Consider the following 24,663-nt stretch of genomic DNA (forward strand, 5'->3'; position numbering starts at 1 on the left):
GTGTGTGTGTGTGTGAGTGCGCGTGCGGGGGGGATTTTGAAAAACTGATACATTTCCCCTTGTTTTTGCCCTTTGCTTACACGCAAACGGAGAATCCGCCTCTGATTCCGGCCCTGCAAGAGATCGACCCACACAACAACGCACAAGTATAAACTTTAGGCCACCTATGTAGGCTACGGCAAAAGCTCTGCGTGGAGCCTCCGCAGAACCATAAATCAAGCTTTGATGACAACAGTCATGATCATTCAAAAAAATGTTCATGACAGGTGTCACGTTATAATGATGATGGTGTCACGGTAGTCTTATGGACACCCCTTCAAATAAAGTGTCACCGCAACCTATTGGTATCAACCTTTAAAAGTCCATAGGGCTCAAACCTTGATGCTAACTGGCACTCTTTCATGCTGCTCGTGTACTATCTCTCCATCTGTGCCTGAGGCCACAAGCTGATATTGACACAGAGCCTCCGGTTCCAGGAGTCAAATAATGAATGACTGTGGGTGTTGTAGGAGAGAGAGCCAGATGAATACTGAGGGTCATATAAACCTCTAAGACTCAACTACCAAATACTACGCACAACAACATGCCTAAAATAAGGCAAGCAAAAGCTTCTAAATCTCAATCATTATAACAAGGATTATCAGAGGTTCTACTTATAGAAGACATCTGCTTGTGGGTCATTTGTAATGCAAACTTGCCTGCACTACCTTGAATTTCATACAAGCGCAGTGAGATATTTGAGTGGAGAGACATTTGCCCCATAATCTGATAGTGCTGTCTGTTTGCCAGCTTCCGGACAGAGCTTCAAATGAACCATGATATGATCACTGAGCTGCAGTGGAAGTGCACCAGTGAACAACAGCAGCTATATCCAGACAGTGATGCACCTCTCCTATTTCAGGAAGGAGACTAATGACATGGGTATGACCTTGTTAGAGGCTTCCTATTGATGCAGACATATACTAATGACACATCAAATGTTATAGGTTAGGCTATATTGTTTTGATTTAACAATCATCTTCAAATAGTCCCAAAGAACTGGGAAGGCAGAATGGAAGAAACCTTCAGAATAAACTCATATTCATCTGTGTATAACAGATACTGGGCTAAAAAACAAGGGAATAACTCAATAATTCATGAGAGTTACCAACTCCACAGCACTTTAGAGTTACTGTAGCTGACATATACTGTATGCATCTCTCACTGATATAGCAGACTTGAATCCGTGTACTGTATGTAGACATTTTCCTTTCCTCTTTCAAATCAGCAAATATGCAACCCATGAGCTGAGCTATACAGAAAATACATTTCCTATGTAGACAACTGTTGTGAAATGAGAAAGAAAACACAAAATCAGCATTGAGAAAGTGTTATGGCACTGTAAATGCAAATATGTAATCTGTTACGCTGTTTCATACACTAAACATCTGGGGCCCAGAAGATGCATAAGCTGCGCATTATGGTTCTCAGTGTAACAGTACACATTTGAATGACCACTGTAGCAATTGTGAAAAAACCACATTATCTACACGGGAAGTGAGTGGGTGTACACTGATGGAACACAAGAACTCAAGTCTTACTCCGCAAACTGACAACAGCTGTATGTTGACCTAAAGTAAGGCCACATATATACAGTATTACATAGGTTACATATCTGCCTCTAGATCTCTAACGATTTGTTGAGTAAGTAAAACATGCTTCAGTGAGTAAGAAATCAGTGAATAGAGTGAGTAAATACTTTATTTTTACAATCTATGGTAAATACTGCATTGGTACATCAATGCAAAACCCTGCAATGCGAATTTAGTCTAATTTTAGCAGCTTTAAAGCGCTTTAAGGCATACTTTGTTAAGTGTTATAAAACATATTTGATCTATCTACTTTAGTAGGGGTTTAAGAAGAGATTATACTGTTTCAAACACAGAGAACTACCTTTAATTATTATGGTACCCACTAAAAAACAGCTGGGGGTAGAAAAAAAGGTTACTGTGGTGAGGTAATGAAGAGCTTTCACTTCTGCATCGGTCTATTTCTTTTCAAAATGTATAATTCAACCTATTGCCATTGGAGCCCAGAAATACTGACTACAAGACAGGAATAAAAACCTGGGGTTGGATATCTGCTAATTTAGCCATTAAGATGTCAAGTTAGGAGAGATTTACATTGAACTTTTGTGATTGGTCTAAACAAGAATGCGTTGTCAAGAGAAACATTTAGAACTCTGAAGCATTTACTCCTTCACTAGAGAACAATACTATTCAACCGTGGAGCAAAAAAAAAAAAAAAGTACTGAACACGTTACTGAATTCATCATTTTCATTCTGTGGCAACACGCAGAGAGCCAAGTTATTCCCATAAAAACGAGCATGACTTGGCTTGTTTCATTCATTCATTGATCATTGCATTGAGAGTGAGCTGACGTGCACAAGGTCAGAGAGGTGCACCCTGTGACTTTCTGGAAGCTTTTTCTCCCCGGAGAGAAGAATAATTTGCAAAGTCGATTTTTTTTTCAGAGTGATTTAACCTGGAGATAATGTTAAGTAGACCTACAGCCATTTCCTGGTTCCAAGATGATGGAAATTCCAGTTGTTAATAATGGCAATATGTTTTTTTTCTAATGTCGGTACTATAACTGACTGAAGACTGTGCTCCTTTGACACAGGATTGTGGATTTAATTTGACTTGAAGTTTATTTTACATCTAGTAGATACATTTGTTATTCAGTCTTCTCTGGAAGAGGGGGGGGGGGGCTTTTCTTGCCTTTGATAGGACATATTAAGTAGGGAAAGTGGAAGAGAGAGGGGGCTGACTTGTAGCAAAGGGCCGCAGGTCAAAACCAAACCAAATTTTTTCCAACTTGTCCCCAAAAGGAAACGTTGTCAACATTTGTTTTATCTAAAATAATATTTTTTTTCTCTGTTTGTTCATGTCAATTGTATTGCTGCAAAATGAGATTATTAAGCAGACAAACTGACCAACACATACTTTATATAATAAAAGATCAATTACTTGGCGTTTGTGTATCGATACAGTATTGCCATGGAAAATATTGCAATACTATGCCGTATCGATTTTTTCACCCACCCCAATAGTACATGGGGCGCACGCTCAACCAGGTGAGCTAACCAGGCACCCCAACCAGGCACCCCTGGAATTGTCTTGTCTTGGGAGAAAAGTTCTTTGAATAGCACATTAGAGCTCCACATTGTAACCAAAAATTATTATATATTTAATTATATTATGCACAATGTTAAATAGAGACAACAGCAAATGAGAGAGATAAAGACACAACAAAGGTCCCCGGCCAGAACTCGAACAGGGGACGTTGTGGTTCGTGGTTGCCATCTTAACTCCTCAGCCATGGATGCACCCCACACAGTACAGTGTGTGTCTATGCGAATGTGAATCTAGTGAATTTGGGGTTACAAACATGTTGTAATGCTTCTTTTGAGATTCATCATAAGTTCCATTTAATGTTGCTGTATCTTGAATTTTATGTTGTCTATTGTGTTATATTGTCAAAAGTGTCTGTCTGATACCTGTCCTGTTGCCCTAACAGTAAACTAGTTCTCTTTAAAAAGACAAAATGCTGAAAAGATAATCATGAAACCAAACTATCTGAGATGTAACACGTGGAATTATTTTGGAAACCATGCATGAAAAAAAAAAATCATGAATAAAAGGTACGGCTGTTGGCTGACTTGGTAAAATGCAACTGCCTCATAGTAACATTAGTGTCATTCAAGTGTAGCAAATGAGGCACCAGGAATGGACGGCAAGTAAAGTCTACTACGTAGTTTAGGATTTGGCTACATGGGATGTGATAGAATTAGGGCTGCACAGTATATCGTTTTTTTATTGTCATCGTGATATCAACTGGCACAATAAACACATCGCGAAAGTCTGTAACATATCCTGAAAGAAGCTCGGAGATTTTTTGTGCTAGTTCAGTAGAAAACTGCACTTTACTTGTTCAAAGAACGAACGTTAGAAATGATTTCCTTTAATTTGTTTTCAAATTCAACAAACAAAGTGTTGTATTTGGCAGGTTACTGAAAGCAGCAGAAAGGCAGGACTGAGTGCACTTTAATATCTGTTAATTTATCACAGCTAATGTCATTAACGCGATATTCAACAGCGTTATTGCACATCGCATATTTTCCTCATGTCGTGTAGCAGTTAGAATTAGTTCAAACCATTTTAGTTTGAATTGGTTCAAAATTGCTTTCGAAAAAGTTAGCAGTTATTGATACTCGCTTGATACACAATATTAAAAAAGAATTCAGGTTAATAAATACCCAGCCCTAGTTTAATCAATATTTTTCCAACACCCCCACTCACTACATTTGTAAGTAAAAACTGCATTTTATAGTTCAATCATAATTGTGTTATTAATCATAGCCAACTGCACTAATATCACTAAACTATATTACATAAAGCCAGTGGGTATCAATCTACTCTCTACTGTGAGAACACTGGTAGCAATGTGAGGAAGCCCCTGAACCAGAACAATGGCACCGCAGATAAATGTCATCTTTCTACACAGAAATAATCCTTTTTCAGCAGAACCAGGACATCTGAAGTGGGTCAACCACTTCAGACAGAAAAAAATGGAGCGAGACAGACAGACAGAGAGTTAATAAGTGGCTGTGTCAAGGCCAAGCAGTCATGGGCTGGTGAAAAAGAGATTGTGGCTTCCCTGAGGAAGTGTGTTCTAGGCCAACACTGGCCTGCCTGGGGGCCTATCATCATCTGCTGTGTCCATTCAGCAAACCACAGCAGCACCCTTTCTCTGAGATACGCAATCACAAACAAACCGTAACACATACACGCAAACACTCTTGGCGTGTGACATCTGTCTGGGTTAAAGATACGGAAAGACTCCCAAGGTTTAATGTATGTGCTGAAAAAAAAGAGAAGAGCTGTGAGAATTCCCCCAGACCTCATATGAAATGGACAAAAATAGGTTTAGCTACTTTCACTACATAATATGGCACAATACTGATTCAATCATAGTCGATTAATGGAAGGTTTTCCAACTGCTGTTCTGACCAGCTGTTGTCAGATAGGTTGTTCCTTGAAAAATCCTCTGGTACACAGGAAATGATGTGTTTTTTTTAACATATAAGGTTTATTTAGAATAAGAAGTAGAAGTTTAAAGCGTAACTCTCGCCAAACTGTAACCTAGGGTCTTTTTGTGAATGTATACGAGTCAAAGATTTGTTTAAAAGCATAAATAAAACAGAAGCGCCACTTTTAAGATTGACCGTATTTTCATGTTCGGTCAAATGGCCTTTTGAATGGGAGAGCTAAGGGCGCTTCTATGATAACATCAAAATCGCTATTTTGAAACACTAAGAAGGCTCGATACAACATGAAACTTAGCTCAAAGTATCACCAGGGGCTCTACACTTGAACTCAAGCATTGAGAACACAGTTTGTGTACACAGACTTTACTAAAAAGAAACGCTTGAATAACTCACTGTATCTGTTGGTTTTTCCACTGGCAGCCATCTTTGTCAGTCAAAAAGAATCAATCTCCAAATGCGAATGGACGGACTCCATAGGAATAAATGTCATTCTTGTATGAGGCTCCTTTTTCAACTACAAAGTCAATATTGTTTTTCACTTATGACAAAACAACCAATTATCTGTGCATTTATATGGAACTAAGCTTTAGTGCTTTAGTGCTTTAGTGTTTAGAGCTTCCATCTTTACTCTCCTCCCTCGACTACTTTTGACTGGCGAGATGGACGGCGAAAGGAAAAACCAACAGCTACAGTGAGTTGTTCAAACCTTTCTTTTTAGTAAACTCTGTGTACACAAACAATGTTCTCAATGCTGGAGTTCATGTGTAGAGCCCTGGTGATCCTTTGAGCAAAGTTTCATGTTGTATTGATCCTTCTTCATGTTTTAAAAATAGTGTTTTTAAAAACAGCAGTGTCCCTAGCACTCTCATTCAAAAGGCCATTTGACCGAAAAACGATATTACGGGAAATCTTAAAAGTGGTGCTTCCGTCCTAAGTATGACTTTAAACTAGTGCTGTCAAACGATTAAAATATTAAAATAATAATCGCAATTAATTAGCATTGTCATAGTTAACTCCCAATCAATCGTACAATTTTAATTATTCTAAATATTTTTAACGATAGAGTCTAATCCCCAAATACATTACATCTTATAATTATGTACAATAAATCTTTGCAAATCTGCAACGATGTCTCTCCTGATTGAAATCCATAATGGGTTTATGTGTGCAACGATACGTAACGTGAAACTGTTTTACAGACGTGCCAAATATATGTTTATGACAATTAAAAAACAGTGTCACTATTACAAACAGAGAGGACTTACACAGTTATTCTAAAATTGCAATTGTTTTGATCACAAAAGTTACGGAGTTGTTCACAGCAAAAAGCTCTGATAAATACAAATGGCGGACAAAGTTCGCAGCAAGCTGGTGAACACAGTGCAGCATTTGACAGCCAGATGGTCACCTCAGGAGTTAGTGGACTGGACACAAAAAAACAGCAAAAAGGAAGAGTGAATATGGAACTTCATCAGGTCTCTATAAACACAAATCTGACTAAACGTTATTGTTGCTCTGTCTCTGCTGGATGTGCAGACAGACAACTGTTAAAAACGTTACAGTTTCCAAATCAACTTGATGAAATGATAATATGTGAATGTTGTGTTTTCCGCTTGTTCCGCCGACACCAAAAAAACTCAGTTGATTCAGCTTGAAAGCAGCCACTGTGCAAGCTGGATAGTTAACGTTAGCAGGTTAGTTGTCAACAGACATCTTTTAATAACAAATTTACATGCAGTGTATGCCTGCATGTTACAAACACCAGCCAGTATTCCATCCATTAGTCCCATTAGTAGTATGTGCTGCCCAGGAATCATGCCCCACTCCACTGACTAAGTGTCCATTCAATCAGTAACATATAATGAAGAGCCAGGAATCCATTAGACTGTGTATAGCCTACTGATTCACTAGAAACAGCTCTGACACCATAGACCTCTAGCCCATTGGCAGCTGTGCCAGAAATTGTGATTTTCACCTTTTTTCCTTTTAATAATATGCAACACATAGACACATAAAAGGTGAACACACCACCAACAAAATTGCCTAGCATGAAAATGATCAATTCTACCAGTATTTAATAGTAACTGTGTGTAAACTGCTGCTTTCCTGACTGGTGATATACAGTATACAGTAGTGTTGTGTTTACAGTGAGAGCCTGTAGCCGACAGGACGGATGTGAACTCACTGATCTGGCCAAGTCAAAGACAGTCCCTCCATTCAGTAACAGAAGAGGACACAGGGTAAACCGTATGACAGCCCCCCTCCACACACACACACACACACACACACACACACACACACACACACACACACACACACACACACACATACACACACACACACAGTCGGTCAGTCATGACTTCATGACTTCATGACTCCTGACTCCAGTTTCAGCTATTCACAAAACTGGAACTGCTCACATAGGACAGCTCCAATAATATGGCTGAAACATATCTACTTATGGTAGATTTGACTCAAGTGAAAAAAAAGAAAATACAACTTCTATTTAGGACTTTCCAATAAAGCTTTAACAGTTATTCATTGGTGGCTCCAAAACCGAGGGGAAAAGGGAAAATTACATTGTAGGCTATATGATGCTAACTTCTTCTGTTAACTTTTAGTCTATGTTCATAATTCTGTCTCGCTCCACTCACCTCGTCACTTGAGCTCAATTTACACCCGATATTATTCTGCTTTTGTGTAGCCTATTTAATTCTACTGTATCATATTTTATTCGACTCCCTTCTACTCTTCAGTAGTATGTGGCTGTACACACAGGGACCAGTTAGCTAGCTGCGCACAGTGAAAATCATTGCAGGGAAACGACGTGTGGAGTGATGCTGCGTTTGAGCCGTCCACTAACGTAACTCACATGAACAAAACCGTTAACGTCAGTGCTCTCACACACCGGCCATGTCCCCGTCTGACATGCATGTAATCCTCCAACCAACACTCACACACACTCTCTCTCTCTCACACACACTCTCTCTCTCTCTCTCGCTCTCTCTCACACACACACAAACACACACACACAAAAGTCAGGCTACTTACGCCCTTGGTCTGGGGAAGCCCATGGATAACAGCACGTCCAGGTTGGAGCCACATTTAACTGAACCCGACCGATTCTGCCGGAGCCTCCGAGGGAGGATTTTACTGTAGAGGTCCTCCTTGGCAGCCATTGTCCACTGGGTCAGCCAGTCCGCTACAAGCCCGATACAGTCCACCACCAGACCTCCAGCTAGTCCATGAGCTTCGGCCGGGTCCGCATGAGTGGAACGGTAACGGCAACTACGCGGAGCGGAGCTGTAAGCAGAGCTGTAAGCAGAGCTGCTACTCCGCCCACTGGAGGAAACAGCAAATTAGATCTGCAGCGGAAAAAGGTCATACAATGTAAAGCTATATACAGGTTGCAAAATTGATTTTAATTCAGTCACTCTCTCCACTGTCCAACACGTCAGGTTGTAACATGTCTAAAATATACCTAACCCTAATGAATTAATCATATGCTTAAAATAGAAAATATTATTTATCAGTCAAGTTGTTGTGACTATTCATTTGTTTTTAAGTAATGATTAATTACCTTTTTTCATACCACATGACAAAAAAAAGAGGTGAAGCCGTCAAATTATAATGCAAGAAATGTATTTAATGGGCAGAACGCCAAAAGTTTAAACATGAACTCAAACATTCTCAACAACGGAGACAGAGTAGGTGGGAGCTAAAAAGCTTAAAGCATTTCACTTTTAATTCGCACATTAAAAGGAATCTATGCATTTTTTAGTGATACTGGGACGGTTTTAACGGCCCGTAACCATGTTTTCATCTCGTGTGAGCTAGCTGCTAGTTTGAAATTTGTTAGCCATTTTTATTAGCTTACAAAACAAAAGGGATTACAATACTTGTTTTAATCATAGACTCTATGGTTTGAATTCATAGACATTTAATCTCATAACAGCTTCCAAAAAAGTACATCAGAAAGAAAAATATTTTTCTTTTACCTCAAAAACAACCTCTTGTAGATGACACCGTTAGGAAGTTTCAAATGTGGCTCCGTTTTAGCAAGAATGGAGGGACACTAACGTCATCACATCAGGTTGTGGGAGGAATTCAAAGTGTTACAACTATTCCCTGTTACTGTCCCTGGTCTCCCCTACACTATTACAAGCTGCACAGTGTGACAAAACACTAAGAAAGAACACTTTCTTTTAATTAAAAAAATACATTATACAAAGATGTATTGTAGATCTATACAACCTATGAATGTACATGTACACATATAATTACATAATATTTTACATTGTTGTGATTGATAAATTTGACACAAGGTTGTCAACTCACTAAACCTTAAATTAATCTCATATAATCTGCAACACAATTTTTTTTATGCGACAAATGCGACTGATGTTTGACTAAAGATAATTCGATCAATGTGAAACATTACTATTACACAAATTATCACCTCGTCATCAAGAGTAAAGATCCTTTTAGCAACCCTGATTATTTTTTTATTCATGGCTTTCATCGAATATCATGTAACTGGTTATGATCGCTGCTGTCCATTGTAATAATAAGTCTTATGAAAATGGTATTGGGCCTCATTGACGGCCACGCTGTATTATATGCATCCAATGGCCCTGAGTTGGCACTGAGTAGCCTGACTGAGTCATGGGGAGATGTGAGGTTAGTGTTGGCCGAGGACAGTGCTGGCAGATGGGTTGTATGGTGTGATGAAACAGAAGACACAGCCTGCCTCCTGGAAAGCTTGCCTCATCTCCACCTATAGGGCCAAACAAAGACTGCATGAGTCACTAGCACATTGATGTCAGATTGACAAATACAATACATCCTCCCTCCCATGACTGCTTGTTTTTGCCCTACAAATTAACAACCCAGAACATGTTAATTTACTGATATAGCCAAGATCTTTCAACTTCAAGGAATAACTGAGCAAAGGAGTTGGTAGTCCTGTCAAATGACACATTATGGAGCTTTGTAAGGGCTTGTTGTATGTTTTCTTTTCATTTTACTTGAATGAAGTAAACTTTGAAATCCAGCAGGTCACTAACATCTAAGTTAACTAAGACACGGGAATGTCAACATCAATACGGAGCTCCAATCCTACGGCCTCAGACTGGCATAGATAGATGTCAGCTAAAGACAACAACATCCACATAGCGCAGTCTTACCAGTCGCTCATCATCCAGACACAGACCCACCACGGCCCCCCCACTTCCAGGTAACTTCACTGCCGAACCAAACTGCAAGAAGCAGCAAAAACTTTGTGAATGCAAAAACAGACTCCTGCAGGCACATAACGATAGCGATGGAGAAAGGAGTGAATAGTACTGTTCAATAAAACATGCTCTGCTCGACGCAGGTCTTGGGACCGTTAAGTACCTACCTGCCTCGCCAGCTGAACCATTCTGAGATTCCCAGGACCCAGACAGTCATCAGTGTAGACAGACCTGTGGGACATGTTGTTACTTTAGCTATTAGTGTAACTGCAATACAAGTGCCTCACATCAATATATATTGGTTACCTCCGCAGCTCAAAGTTCTGGTCCATCAGTTGTGCCAGACGCCGCCAGTCTTTGTCCTGCAGAGCCGTCCTGAGGGAGAACATTTTCAATCAGTGCTCTGACAAAGTATCGCTGTGAATGTTCTGAACTTCTGAAACGCCACAAGGACAAAAACTGGGTACATTTTATCAGCAGAGTTGCAGCACATTAACACTTTGTGTGGTGTGTGCGTGTGGTATTTATTAAAACTCAGTGCATTAACATTTCACACATTTCAGAAATCCCAAAGCCAATTTGAGCTGTGCAAAGGCTAGACATAAATCCCATGATTATATGTCTTGTTTTTGCCCTGCCAAACTTCAAAACCTCCACTGCTATATATTGCATAAATTCTTGATCAAGAATCCACTTCCAAGTACTCAGACCAACCTTGCTTGATCAGTGAGCTCCGCAAAAGATTTCATGGCCTCGACTACCAGAGGCTCCCCTGTGGAAAGACAGAGCAGCATGAAACTAGTTCAACCAACCATTCCATGTTTAGCTTCTTAAAGGAATAGATAAATGGAAATATGCATATGGGGACTGAAGAACGTTTTGATCAGTTTATAGAAAACTGAAAGTTGTTGAAACTTTTGCTACAGCCAAAATCTGGGGATCACCAAACCTAGTGAGATGTATACTCTTAGAACCATGAACTTCTCCTCCAAATTTTGAAACAATCCATTGAGTAAATATTTTAATATTTCACAGGATAAGTGAGTTTTTTTGACCTGCTGATGGAGCTAAACCAAAATTCAGGGGATAAAAATGTCTTGATTCATCCTCTAGGAATGGTGGATGTCGATACTAAATATTTGGCATTCCATCCAACAATTATTGAGATATTTCAGTTTAGAACAAAGTGGTGGACTGACTGATGTTGCCTAAAATATGGCTAATATCTCTTTTTCCAAATATCAGAACCAAAATCATATTGATCGAACAAAAGTAGTCTACAGTGGTGTGAAAAAGTGTTTGCCCCCTTCCTCATTTCCTGATCCTTTGCATGTTGGTCACACTTAAGTGTTTCAGAACATCAAAACCAATTTAAACAATAGTCAAGGACAACACAAGTAAACACAAAATGCAATTTGTAAATGAAGGTGTTTATTATTAAAGGTGAAAAATCCAAACCATCATGGCCCTGTGTGAAAAAGTGATTGCCCCCTAAACCTAATAACTGGTTGGGCCACCCTTAGTAGCAACAACTGCAACCAAGCGTTTGCGATAACGGGCAATGAGGCTTTTACAGCGCCTGGGAGAATTTTGGCCCACTCATCTTTGCAAATTGCCCTAATTCATTTACATTAAGGGTTTTTAAGCATGAACGGCCTTTTTAAGGTCATACATACATCTCAATAGGATTCAGGTCAGGACTTTGGCTGGCCACTCCAAGTCTTCATTTTGTTTTTCTTCAGCCATTCGGTGGTGGACTTGCTGGTGTGTTTAGGATCATTGTCCTGCTGCAGAACCCAAGTTCATTTCAGCTTGAGTACACAAACAAATGGTCGGACATTCTCCTTCAGATCTCTTGGAAGACAGCAGAATTCATAGTCTCTTTTATCACGGCAAGTCTTCCAGTCCTGAAGCAGCAAAACAGCCCCAGACCATCACACTACACCACCATATTTTACTGTTGGTATAATGTTCTTTTTATGAAATGCAGTGTTCCTTCTACCCAGATATACTTGGACACACACCTTCCAAAGAGTTCCACTTTTGTCTCATCGGTCCACAGAATGTTGTCCCAAAAGTCTTGGGGATCATCAAGAAGTGTTTGAGAAATTGGAGACAGCTTTGATGTTCTTTTTCTCAGCAGTGGTTTTCTCCTTGGAACTCTGCCATGCAGGCCATTTTTGCCCAGTCTTTTCCTGATGGTGGAGGCATGAACGCTGACCTTAACTGAGGCAAGTGAGGCGCCAGTTCTTTGGACGTTGTTGTGGGTCTTTTGTGACCTTGGATGAGTCGTCGCTGCGCTCTTGGGGTAATTTTGGGGGGGCGCCGGCCACTCCTGGGAAGGTTCACCACTGTTCCATGTCTTCCCATTTGTGGATAATGGCTCTCACTGTGGTTTGCTGGATTCCCAAAGCTTTGGAAATGGCTTTATAACCCTTTCCAGACTGATAGATCTCAATTACTTTCTTTCTCAATTGTTCCTGAATTCTTTGGGTCTCGGCATGATGTGTAGTTTTTAAGGATCTCTGGTGGACCTTACTGTGTCAAGCAGCTCCTATTAAGTGATGCCTTGATTGTGACAGGTGTGGCAATAATCAGGCCTGGTGTGGCTAGAGAAATTGAACTCATGTGGACAACCACAGTTATAGTATGTTTTAACAAGGGGGCATCACTTTTTCACACAGGGCCATGATGGTTTGGATTTTTTTTCACCTTTAATAATAACACCTTCATTTACAAATTGCATTTTGTGTTACTGTGTTGTCCTTGACAAGTGTTAATGGTTTGATGTTCCAAAAACTTAAGTGTGACAAACATGCAAAGAAACAGGAAATGAGGAAGGGGGCAACACTTTTTCACACCACTGTATATCCACGACGTTCCACGTCCGGGATTGCTCCGCTGCTGCCAGAAATTTCGCCGGATGTCCGGTACCTTCCACTTTCTTTGTGTTGGAATTTTAAACTCCGATGAATTTATGAGGACTATGGTTAACTGCTCCTCCAACCTCTGCAGGGTAGATCCAGACAGCTAAGTAGCTAGACTATTTGTCCAATCTGAGTTTTCTGCTGCACCACTAAAACAACTTTTAAATATACACGTTCCACTAAAACAAGTTCCTTCCTGAGGTTATTTTGCAGGGACACCTGGGCTGTGTCCGGAGCTTAGCACCGCCAAGAGAATTGTGACTGGCATTAAAGAAATGCCAATAAACCAGAGCACGTTTTCCTCCAATCCCGGAATGCTGTGTGGACTAGCCAGACATCCTCTGCAGTGCTGTGAAAGACGGTCTGGCAAAGCGAGATTAATTGAACAGTAGATCTTGTTTCATTTAGCAGTGACCTGAGAAATCACATGAGGCCAATGCGATGTTTGACATGAGACGCACCACTGAGCCAGCGCTGTCTGATGTTGCTGTGGATGCGTCCAGAGTCACTGGGGTCGCTCAGGTACGCCAGCCAGAACAGTGGGAGCCCACTCATGTCCATAGAAACATAGTTCCCTGAGAATGAAAAACACAAACACACATTAGGAAAGAAATGTTCCGTGTATCATCTGCTTAGCATCTACAGACGGCGACTTCTGTACCGTAGCCATGCTCTTCCATGAGCTTCTTGCTGAAATCCATGTACACTAAGCCTTCATAGACCTGGAAAGACAAAGGGACAAACAATTCATGCTACTGTAGGTATTCAGATAAAGATAACTGACATGTTGTGCAGGGGTGATAGAGTGCAGTACATTCGTGTAGAGCTGATTTTGTTACTGACCTGAACAACTCTGTCCTGCAGGCCAGCAGTGATGAAAAGTTCTTCAGTCTCTACGTTGAGAATGAAGTTGGCTCGGATTGGCTTTGGGAGATCCTAGAGTGTACAATGGGAATATATGAATAGATAAATACATGGTAGATATGTTTTTATATCATTTCACATTTATTTATTCATTTTTGAGACATTTTATCAACTAGTAAGGGGCCGTCTTTTGTCTCAGGCGGGTTTTTATCTTTAAAAACTTTGATAATTACACCCAAAAGTGCTAGAGTGTTGTTTTCACGGTGTGTAACTTTCCTGGATCTGTACGGGAAATCTACTGAATGACTTACTGAGAGGCTGATGTTTTATTTGATAACAGCAGTGGAAGGAGTGACAGACTGATGAGAAAATCAAGAGCTAACTCTGATGCCTCTGGTAACATTGTGAGATGGGACAAGTCCTTACGTTGTCTGTGATGTTGTAGAATTTCATAAGACACTTCAGGGTAGCTGAGACAATGGCACTGTGAAAAGAGAGGATCGTAAACAAGTAAATTATTAATTAGTGCGCAAAAAAAACTTTAAATTGGGCTATACAGAACATCAAACTAAAACTATTTACCTGCTTCCAGCAAGGCCCTGCATTAAAACAGAGACAAATCATTTCATCATTGAATTTAATTTTTTAAATTATACAATGCAACCAGTTTTTGAATAGATCCTCACCACTTGCCGAGGAATGTTGGTGTCATACTTCAGTGTAAAGTTCTGCTTTGTCAAAGCGATACTGCAGTAACACACAACACACACACACACACACACACACACACACACACACACACACACACACACCAGAGATTGAAGGCGCATTAGCAGTGGAAGTAACTGTCTTGAACAAGTCCAAAACAAACCAAAATGAAAACGTCTTCCACCAGTGCAGTAAAAACATTCCAACCTGTTTTCAATGCAAATCTATTTTTGTCTTATTTGTATTAATATTAAAGCAGTAACACGACTTATTTCTTCTTTGGCCACCTGGAGGCAGCAAAAACAAGTTGTGAACACAACGTTGCCACTTGAGCAGTCTACTGTGTATCCTTGACGATCTCTGATTGATCTCTGCAGGGTAAATCCACACAGCTAGCTAGACTATCTGTCCAATCTGAGTTTTCTGTTGCACGACTAAAACAACTCTTGATTGTACACATGTTCCACCAAAAGAAGTTCCCTCCGGGCCTATTGTGCAGCGGCACCGCAGCTTTTCTCCGGTGCTTAGCAGGGCCCAAGACAATTGTGATTGGTTTACAGAAATGACAATAAACCAGAGCACCGTTTTCCTCCCATCCCCAAATGCTGTGTGGACTAGCCAGACTCTCCGCTTTGGAGGAGGGTCTTGCAACGCGAGACTACCACAGCTGCTAATTTACAAACCCAGCAGTTAAAAAGGAACATTATTATTGATGTGAACTTGTGTTTCTGGTGACCTGATGAGCCTAAGTCTTATATTCACTGTCTTTTAACTCTGTTTTGGTGTCACATTCTGCCTCTCTGTCTCTCCCTCCAGCCACACATTTCCCACTTCCTCAAACCCGCCCATTTCCATTCCCTTCCTGTCCACCAGATGCCCTCTGACTTTTTCTACTTTCTGTCACCTCACTAACGCTCAACCAGCCACTCTCTCCTGCCCCGCAAAAGGGCAGGTGCCAGGATGGAGAAACTGAGGGTGCTGTCAAAAATTGTAAGGGGACAATTTTATTTTCTAAAAATGAAATTCAGCCTAACTTTAGACCCTTCACAAAAAGTTAGCAGGTTGGTACCAACGGATTCCTTATATCCTCTGGTTTTATATGCTACCTATCTTCACTCTAGCTTTTAAAACGGAGTCCACTACAGCATGTGAAAAAAAGTATCGGCGGACCTTTAGATGTTTATGAGGTAAACAGAAGGGGCAAAAAATACAGCAGATGGGGTTAACTCCTTCTTTCTGGAATCAGAACATGATACAGACTTGATACAAACATTTTTAGATTTAGTGTGACTTACACTTTCCAGGGATATCATTACCTCCATCCTTTTCCACCACAGCTTATACAGTAGCTGCAGAACTTCCCTGAGAAACGTCATGTTTCTTAAGTTTTCTCTTATTCTTCAGTATCAAAATACTCCGGTTGTGATGACTGTAGATTGCAAAAAGGACCTGCTAATATGTTTATTGGTGGTAATTTGCCAAATGTGAACAAATATAGGGGAGTTGTCTTGATTTTGGGCAGGGGAGGGGACCACAGTGTGACACTTTGACTAAAGCAAAAAAATTGAAAAATGCATATTTTTCAAAATGTTCATATAAAATAGGTAAAATTAGGTCAATTTGCAACATTGAAAAGCTGATCATTACAATTGCAAAAGATGCCCATGATGTTTGGGAAAGTTATAGCACTATCCATCCAACAAAGATAGAGGTAAAGGGATTACGCTGATGCTCATATTTGCTCCATTTGAATCTTATTAAAGATTTAATCAAAGATTATCTTGGTCTTGTGTCATCTCAGGTGCGTAGCTCACCCTTGTTTGGAGCAGAACTGGTAGAACTTCTTACACGTAGCCTGCAGCAGCCTCAGACCTCCCAGGTACCTACAGGGGATGATTAACTGGATATTTTGAAAAAGCCTCAACATCACCAACTACATTATGTATTTTTAATCAATGAAATTGTTGGGTACACACCCTTCCTTCCTGCTGATGCAGAACAGATCTTGCAAGCTTCCAAACTCTGTGGGGTCATTGAGTGGATGAGGGAGTAAAACCTACAAAGTTACACAAATGCACATGACTTTGGCACAATATGTTGAAGGTGTTTACTGTTCAACTAATGTACTGGATGTGTGTGTGTGCGCACGCGGATGTGTTTGTGCGCGTGCGTGCGTGCGTGCATGTGTGTACGCGTGTTACCAAAGTCTGGCTCTCCACTAGAGTGACCTCGGCCCAGAAGTTAGAGATGGACATAGCGATGGTTTTTCCGTTGAAGCCGTCTGAGGGGTTCCCCATTAATCCAACCCTGTGAGTTGTCATATGTTTGGAAAAACAAATTCTTACAGTGTCTGTCAGTCTAACATTCAATTGCACTTATTGGGAGTGAAGGATGAGGAAGAGGCTTTTATTTGCAAGCTGGAAAAACCACAGTAACCTGAACTAAATTCAAACAGAGTTCAAGTGGCAATTAACACAAGAGTCCTTTGTGTTAATGATTTCTTACCTAGCAAATGATCTGTATGTGATTGGTTTAGCTGGATTATCTTGCTGCTTGGTAGAGTAGTGGGTGAGCCACTTGGTGTAGTCTGACAGGCCCTGATGTGTTAGGAGGAAGCGTGTTATTAAAGGAAACGTAAAAAAAAAAAAAAAACACTACTAAAGGTTTTCTTTTATATACAAATCTAGTTATTCGCTGCAACAGAAAAACAGCACACTGCATCTAATCCATGCGTGAGGACAGTGTTGTAACTCAACTTGCCCTAAATATTACCACACCATCAGACAGTAACAACATATTACATATTCTCTACATACATTTACAATATTCTCCAAACTCTATGTGCAGATCTCCAATCCACATGTACATTATACAGGTTTTCAAAATATTTGTATTCATTTTTAATGCATTTATAAACATGCTCACTGTGTAAATCCTCACACGCACACACCAACCATCATAACTTTTCAAACATAAATGTTTCATATTTCAGTAATCTGGTAAACAGGTGCTTCTTAGGATTTTGTTAGTAACAGTTTTTAGTGCAGTTTATTGTGCTGAGGAAAAAAACAACATGGCTGATGAACTGAGGTAGGGATACAAACCACTTGTCCAATGAGCTGGAAGCCAGTAGGAAGCTTCATCCCAAACACATCGAGTTGCTTCTCATTAATGAGCCACTCCTATAGAGAAAGGAGCCCAAATGTACTGCTTATTACTTTATTAATTTATGATGATGCACTGATGTTGATGATTTGTAAAGTAGGACCAATTATAGTTTACATAAGTAACATTTTTATCTTAAGAATTTTATCATAATCATCATTTAGCAAAATCAAGGTATTTGCTGCCACAGAATGTTTTGCAACCATTGAAATAACGCTAAATCCTCATAATCCTACACAATAGTTTGTTTGATAATTGCCTGATCTAGTATCGATAATTGATACAGTGAAATTAAGTTTGAATGTGTTGGGGGGTAACATTATCAAAAAAGTAATACCTTTTATTGAAATAACACTTATTGAATTAGCACTTACGAACCCAGAATCGTCCGAAGGACCTGTCTGTGGCTTGAGGCTGCATTCTGAGGAAGTCAGACAGGTAGGACAGTGTGTCTCTCCGGATGCAGTAAAACACCACGGTGGCCAGGCGGGAGGCTGTCAGCCCTTCCTGCGGTTTCTCCAAAAAGCGAGTTATCCTGATTCAGAAAACTACATTAGATTAAAATCAAATCTGCAACACAGTGACATGTAGAAAATGTATGTCAATGCAGTTCTGAAACGCCCCACACACAAAAGTACTTCTGATACTGCTGTTACAGCATGTAGTGCATTATGGGACTAAACTAAGGAAAAATGTCTTCTCACCTATGGGTGTCAGGGCAAACCTCCACAATGCCCCTGGAGCTGCTTTTCTCACTTTCCTCCAGCTCGTAGTATATGATCAGCTCTCCAGGCTGCCGCACACACAAACAAAAAATGGGCTGCTTATGACTTCAAAAGAGGATTAAACAAAAAGCAGTACGTGTTGGTTGTAATAGAGATATAGATTTTCTCAATGGGTTGAAGTTTGCTAAGGCTGATGCTATAGCAGTATCAAAATTTCTGACATGAGAAGTCGTCCCAAGTTTTGGCTTTCCTGATGAGATCAGCTTAGACAATGGGCCAACAAAGTATGGCAAGCGCTCAGGACAAAGCACAAGTTTGGTTGTGTGTACTTGTGTGTACAGTCACAAGGACTGGTGGAATGAGCTAATAGAAAGCCAAAGGGAAAGCAAGCAAAGATTAGTAGAGAAACAAGAATGGATTGTTTGACTGCATTACCACTAGCACTACTGAGCATGGCAATGCAAACTAACAGAACCAAGCACCTTACCCAACAAGAAACTTGTTTACAGGCAAACCAAGAGCCCCAAGGCATTTAACTAGTAACCTGAAGCCAGGCCAAAGCACAATGGAAGAAAAAGGAAGGAAGAAATTAACTTGATCACACTCATTGGGCGCTACGTCAACTACAGCAAGTCAAGAGGATTGCTTGTTGGGGCTCTTTTCAGGAAGAGGGAAAAGAAGGACGGGACGGGGCGGTGCGGCGATGCACCAACACCATACTCATTACAGAAGAGGACGCAAGGCAAAGGCTCAACGAAGACACCAGAGAGGGCAGAGAGTCACTTAATGCAGATTTATTTGCAAGTAAACCAAGCTGTCCTGGACACATCAAATAACTTAAGAAATAGCTTGAGCATATACAACCAACTGTTAATTGCACATTACTATCTTTAATACACATGTTGCTCACATCTATCATGGCCTTTAACAGAGTAAATTTTTAATTCAATCCTTACTCCCTGTCTCCACTGCTTCCCTTCACTAATTCTGTCCAGGTCTTCATGACCCAGCCAGATCATTGTTTGGCAAGATACTTACATGTTAATCAAACTGCTGTTATATTCAGAAGGTTGCACAACATTTCAGCTATTTCTGGAGATTAAGTGAATGCATATCTGCCTTTTTAACATGTCCTAGTTTCATCTGAAAAAAAAACACTCCTTGGCTTCACTGTCCTGGCTTGAACTGCCATGACACTTTCTAGGGCATGTGATAATGTTGGCTTAGCACAGCCTAATTAGTGCCCTGGGTTCTGCTACCCAAACACTATACATGTTGCAATAACCTAAATCATTACTGCATCATTGATCATGCTACCTCAAAACAGAGCCAGGCACTTGTGAGCTTTTCACAATTGTATGCACAAATTAATATCTGTATCTCAGCTTCTTTAGGGTGGAGACCCCTTTTTTTTGTGCTGCAAACACTGACCGGATGCACATCTAGATTTCCTGTTTGCTCACCCAAGACTGGGCCTTACTCCTACCATTGTTAGGACCCAAATAGATATCAAACCTGAACATCCTGTCTCTCTCACACACACACACACACACCCCAAGTCTTTTGGGTCTTTAACATGACACACTAAGTTGCAACATAATCACAATGTGTTTTAAGTAAGCACACATCATGATACTTGATTGATAGTGGATCCTGTTAAAAACTTAGAAGAGGGAGTGTGTGTGTGACCTGTAAATGGAACTGGATTCGGTGGAACGGTGTGATTACATAGTGAGGTTACATCTGTTTGAGTTCTTCATCACATTTGATTACATGACAGACATCACATGTTAAACCCAGGAAAACAAAGTATTAACTAGAGTTGTGCGGTATCCAAATTTTGATACCGTCAAACCTCCTCCCATTTTTACAGCGGTATACGGTATTACCATGACTAATTAAAAATGATGACGTGAGGCTCAGACGGCATAACCAAACTGTTAGCTTGTGCCTACGCCGTTCATAAACTGAATACCAAACACAAATAGTGGAACACCTCTCCCTTCTCATTAGGTCAGAACCCCAAATGCTGCCAAACTGCAGAAGTGTTCTTCTTTGAGACCAGGTCACTTAGTGTCCAACTTGCCCCCCCCCGCATACTGTCATGTTATAACAACCGCACAAAAGCATTTTAGACATTAAATAAATTATATTTAATATTTAATCCTTGTCCTCTAGTATATAAGTGCATTGCATTTTTTAAATGACGGTATTGTAACTGATACCCTTGCTATTTTTAAGACCCCACGGTATACCGTATTACCGCCCAACCCTAGTATTAATAAGAGTGTACTTGTTTCCCCTACACCTCCAGCTCACAGTATACGATCAGCTTTCCAGGCTGCAGAACACACACAAAAGGATGAGCTGCTAATGACTTCAACACCACAAAAAAATATTTATTTGACCTTCATGAATATCGTTTGCACAAAATAGATTGTGTGGTTTTATGTGCTCTATACTGAATCAATTATATTGTGGCGAATTACCTCTGATCTGAAGAAGCGGATAACTTGAGCAATGTCAAAGTTCTGGTCTGCACACAGCATGTCTCCTGCAATCTGCTTACACAAAACAAAAATCATCATCGTATGACATTCATTCAGTTCTACTAGAATACACTGAGCTGTTGTGTGAATGGACATGCTCCAACATCAACAGTTGGATTCATCGTACCACAATGATATCGTCCTGCAGCTTGCGGCTGCGTATGGCCAGCTCCAGGTCAGCCACGGCCCCGAGACGGTCCTCCAATGTAGTGCTCCCGTCATTAACAACGTTTTCCACCGGGAAGTCATTTGCTGTGGCCCAGCGTTCATAGTGCTTATACCTGGTCAGTGTAACATATTAAGAATGGAGCAAGTGCACAAAAAATAATGTTGGTAACAAACTGTAACAAGAGTGCCGAATCAACACCAACTGGATCTGGCTAAAACTCACTTGTCTGCATTAGTGACCAGATACACTTCTGTGAACAGTTGTCGCCTTGAGAGAAATCAGAGATCCAAAAGTTAACCAGTATATGTTTATGAGTCAAAAGATAATCAGAAAGGCCTGTTCAGGTTAGGGCAACTTGCCACTTGTTACGCACATGTTGACCGTTTCCCACCAAAAGTCAAGGATCTTCTTTCCTCCAATGCCAGGAAGTAAAGCCTTTGGTATGCCAGTTAGGTGGCTATATAAGCTTGTGTCATCATTCTGGGAGAAGAGAGGTGAAAAAACAGATGGACTAAAATATAGGTTACAAATCACCATACTAACACACCAGCAGCATATGCAACATGTAGCATTCACTTGGCTATTTACATAGTACACACTGTAGGCTACAGTATGTGTTCTTAAAGTAAACAATTGACCTCCATGTCTATGACCATTTTATACTACATGTTGACTTGCGAGGGGTCAATCTTACATGTCAAAACGCAGGGCCTACAAGCCTAATGTTGCAATTAACCTTACAGTCACACAGGCTACAAAAGAGAGCGACACATACTCGCTGTATAGCCTAACCCTTTAAGTCAAACTATTGACATATAACGGATACAAGTCCCATTCTAACGTTATTTTTGGAGATACGTTGCTTACTTCCCAGCGCTGTGGAGATACTTTAGGTCAGGCCATGCAAGATTGCGGAGAAGACATTGCCATAACAATGAAATAAGCAAGCTGTTGTCTTTCTTTTTTGGTAAAGACACGTACTTAAGGCTGGCGTGTCAACAATTAGATTAGATCAATAATTCGGCATGTAAGACAGTAAAAGGTATGGATTTTCCCAAAACCTCAACCTTCAATTAGTCCCCTTCCTACAATTTAATTCCAGATCAACACTCGGTAGGGGGCGGTGAAGACCACGAGCACTACAAAATTTAATTTCATGAAAAAAAACGTTTAGGTTGATAGGTCATATGGTCAGATGTAAGCCGAATGCACCAGTGCATTCTTACGATTCTATAAATGTCCAAGCTGTTGGCCTAACAGAAATACAAGACAGCAGACAAGTAACCAAGTGGCGAAGTCCCTGATTCTTTAAAGGTAGTTCGGCGTACTGTAAGGCGTGTGACCACCAACGTTACAGACCATTTGCGAACTTTGCACTGCTTCAAGTTATCTCCTTTCTGCTGCAACATATAAACGACTTACCTTAATTTGTGCCTCTAAGACGGTGCCGTGGCCTGCTACCAGCAGTATACAGATCATTTGTGAAACTTCTCTTTAGCCTTACCCTTTTAATCACTAAAAATAATGCAGGGGTTGAGAATTTTTTACGGTTAACGGGAGCTCCCAGCGTCAATGAAGTAACCTACTTCCGCAAAGAACCTTCAAAATAAAACACACTCACGACCACTTCAGTAGTTCATCTTCTTGCTGCACAGTACATTATGAAAATGTACGCAATGTATTAGTACACTTATACTCGTAACTAAGATGTCTTATATATACTGTATATAAAGGAAACCTACATCTTTTAACCAATTTACCAACTTTAATAAACACAATTAAAAGTCGCTTATATGACACACAGTATAGTATTTGATTTTTTTTTTTTTATAAAGACTTACATAGCCTAACTACAATGCAATGCTTACCAACCCCTGTTTATTTAGTTACCGTAGTTACATTGTTGCAATGCAATTATTGTCCCCAGTAAGATTTCATAAAACATACAAAAATACAAAGTAAGAGAGATGAACTATGAACTGGATGCAAAGTATATATAAACTGGTCAAAGGGATGTTGATCAGATGATCAAAGCATGAATATAATGTTTTTCTGAGACATTAACTTGAATGTATTTGATATAGAGAAGCACAGTACTGCAAAGGTTAAGAAAAAGAAACTGACATGAGTAGTTAGCTATATTTTAGAGCTCACTGTAATGGAGCTTTAACAATCATAATGTTTGTGGAGGAAGGCATTCAATGAGGGCTTTATAAAACTGATTAAGCTGATGACTTCTGTACCTGAAATCAACATTTTTTTTCCCTCTCTTTTTAAAACATCATGTAATTATGATTAGGTTGTATTCATCAGGCAAAACATTTCAATTTTGTAAATAGCTTTAAAGATAATATTCAAGGGTGTCATTAGGCGAGGAAACTGGATTCGAATATCAATGACAATATTCAATTGTTTCCCCATATTTCATGCACTCTTGACAACAAATACAGTGTCTCAAAGCATTTCAAGTTTGCTTTTGGCCCATTTATGGTTGTCTTCAAATACCCGGTGGCATCAGGCTTCTCACTGGGGGTCTGTGCTGGAGGATCCCACAATGCCATGCTGTCGCAGAAGGTTCCTCAGGATCTGATTTTTGGACTTCCAGTCTTCCACCTGAGGAACAGCAACGCAGATAATACCGTAATAATGCCTTATGCGCTGATTTACAACTTTCTATCAGATATGCAATAACCAAGACTAACTAAGTTGGTACATTGGGCTGATAGTTGGTCTTTTATTAGAATGTTGCTATCAGCTACATGCTTTATAAGTAATATTCTGGCTTTAAATAGACAGATCTAAGTTGAAAGTTAAACAAATCACGTGTTTGTGGCACATTGCTGGTAAACTAGAACTACTAATAACACTGTAATCTATGTATGGAATTGTGCCAAGAAATGTCTAGGATGTGCTGTAGAATTTGTTATATGTTATAAATATATACATTGAATTCCATTGAAGTAAAGTTTCTGATTTAAAAACTACATATTGGCTAGACATTGTTTCAGTTGTATATCACTGTCATCTGTCACACTATTATCAGCTCCCCAAAAATAAACTTTGCAAACCAAAAGTAAAAGTCACAAGACTTTGCTCCATGAAATCAATTACAGCTGCAATGATTCCTCAATTACCAGCTTAGGCAACTATTTTGATAATCGTAAAAGTAATAAAGTTTTGCATGTAGACTGTGGAGGTTGGGCAAAAACTTTCTAACCCCAAGACTACATTC

General features: G+C 40.0%; 3 protein-coding genes across 7 annotated transcripts in view; all 3 read right to left on the reverse strand.

Moving 5' to 3' along the window:
• Positions 1 to 9,176, reverse strand: part of ubash3bb (ubiquitin associated and SH3 domain containing Bb) — a 44,509-nt gene extending 35,333 nt beyond the window's left edge. Inside the window, exons 1-2 of the mRNA XM_032507212.1 lie at positions 9,089 to 9,176; positions 8,142 to 8,432 (exon numbers count right to left, since the gene is read on the reverse strand). Of these exons, the coding sequence (XP_032363103.1) occupies positions 8,142 to 8,269 (128 nt within the window). The 5' untranslated portion in view covers positions 8,270 to 8,432; positions 9,089 to 9,176. The remainder of the gene's footprint in view (positions 1 to 8,141; positions 8,433 to 9,088) is intronic.
• A 100-nt stretch (positions 9,177 to 9,276) lies between these two features.
• On the reverse strand, positions 9,277 to 23,060 carry gkup (glucuronokinase with putative uridyl pyrophosphorylase). Of its 4 annotated transcripts, none has more exons than XM_032507216.1 (23): positions 22,854 to 23,060; positions 21,805 to 21,911; positions 21,654 to 21,698; positions 21,390 to 21,543; positions 21,203 to 21,277; positions 18,693 to 18,784; positions 18,367 to 18,523; positions 17,928 to 18,005; positions 17,329 to 17,420; positions 17,025 to 17,130; positions 16,800 to 16,879; positions 16,638 to 16,706; positions 14,802 to 14,862; positions 14,698 to 14,714; positions 14,542 to 14,599; positions 14,095 to 14,187; positions 13,913 to 13,973; positions 13,713 to 13,826; positions 11,039 to 11,096; positions 10,631 to 10,699; positions 10,492 to 10,555; positions 10,277 to 10,348; positions 9,277 to 9,867 (listed from the first exon to the last, which is right to left on the reverse strand). In XM_032507216.1, the coding sequence occupies exons 1-23, from the start codon at positions 22,908 to 22,910 to the stop codon at positions 9,772 to 9,774; spliced, it is 1,875 nt and encodes a 624-aa protein (XP_032363107.1). In that variant the 5' UTR covers positions 22,911 to 23,060; the 3' UTR covers positions 9,277 to 9,771. The 4 variants fall into 4 exon arrangements, with proteins under 4 accessions (XP_032363107.1, XP_032363115.1, XP_032363110.1 ...); XM_032507224.1 differs by having other exon boundaries at positions 18,693 to 18,781; positions 22,854 to 23,058; XM_032507219.1 differs by having other exon boundaries at positions 21,203 to 21,274; positions 22,854 to 23,057.
• A 121-nt stretch (positions 23,061 to 23,181) lies between these two features.
• usf1 (upstream transcription factor 1) overlaps positions 23,182 to 24,663 on the reverse strand; it is an 11,100-nt gene continuing 9,618 nt past the window's right edge. For both annotated transcript variants that reach the window (XM_032507236.1, XM_032507232.1), the window contains one exon: positions 23,182 to 24,044. In XM_032507236.1, coding sequence (XP_032363127.1) covers positions 23,955 to 24,044 — 90 coding nt within the window. In that variant the 3' untranslated portion in view covers positions 23,182 to 23,954. The remainder of the gene's footprint in view (positions 24,045 to 24,663) is intronic.

This window comes from Etheostoma spectabile, chromosome 3, assembly GCF_008692095.1.
Source record: "Etheostoma spectabile isolate EspeVRDwgs_2016 chromosome 3, UIUC_Espe_1.0, whole genome shotgun sequence".
NCBI lineage: Eukaryota > Metazoa > Chordata > Actinopteri > Perciformes > Percidae > Etheostoma > Etheostoma spectabile.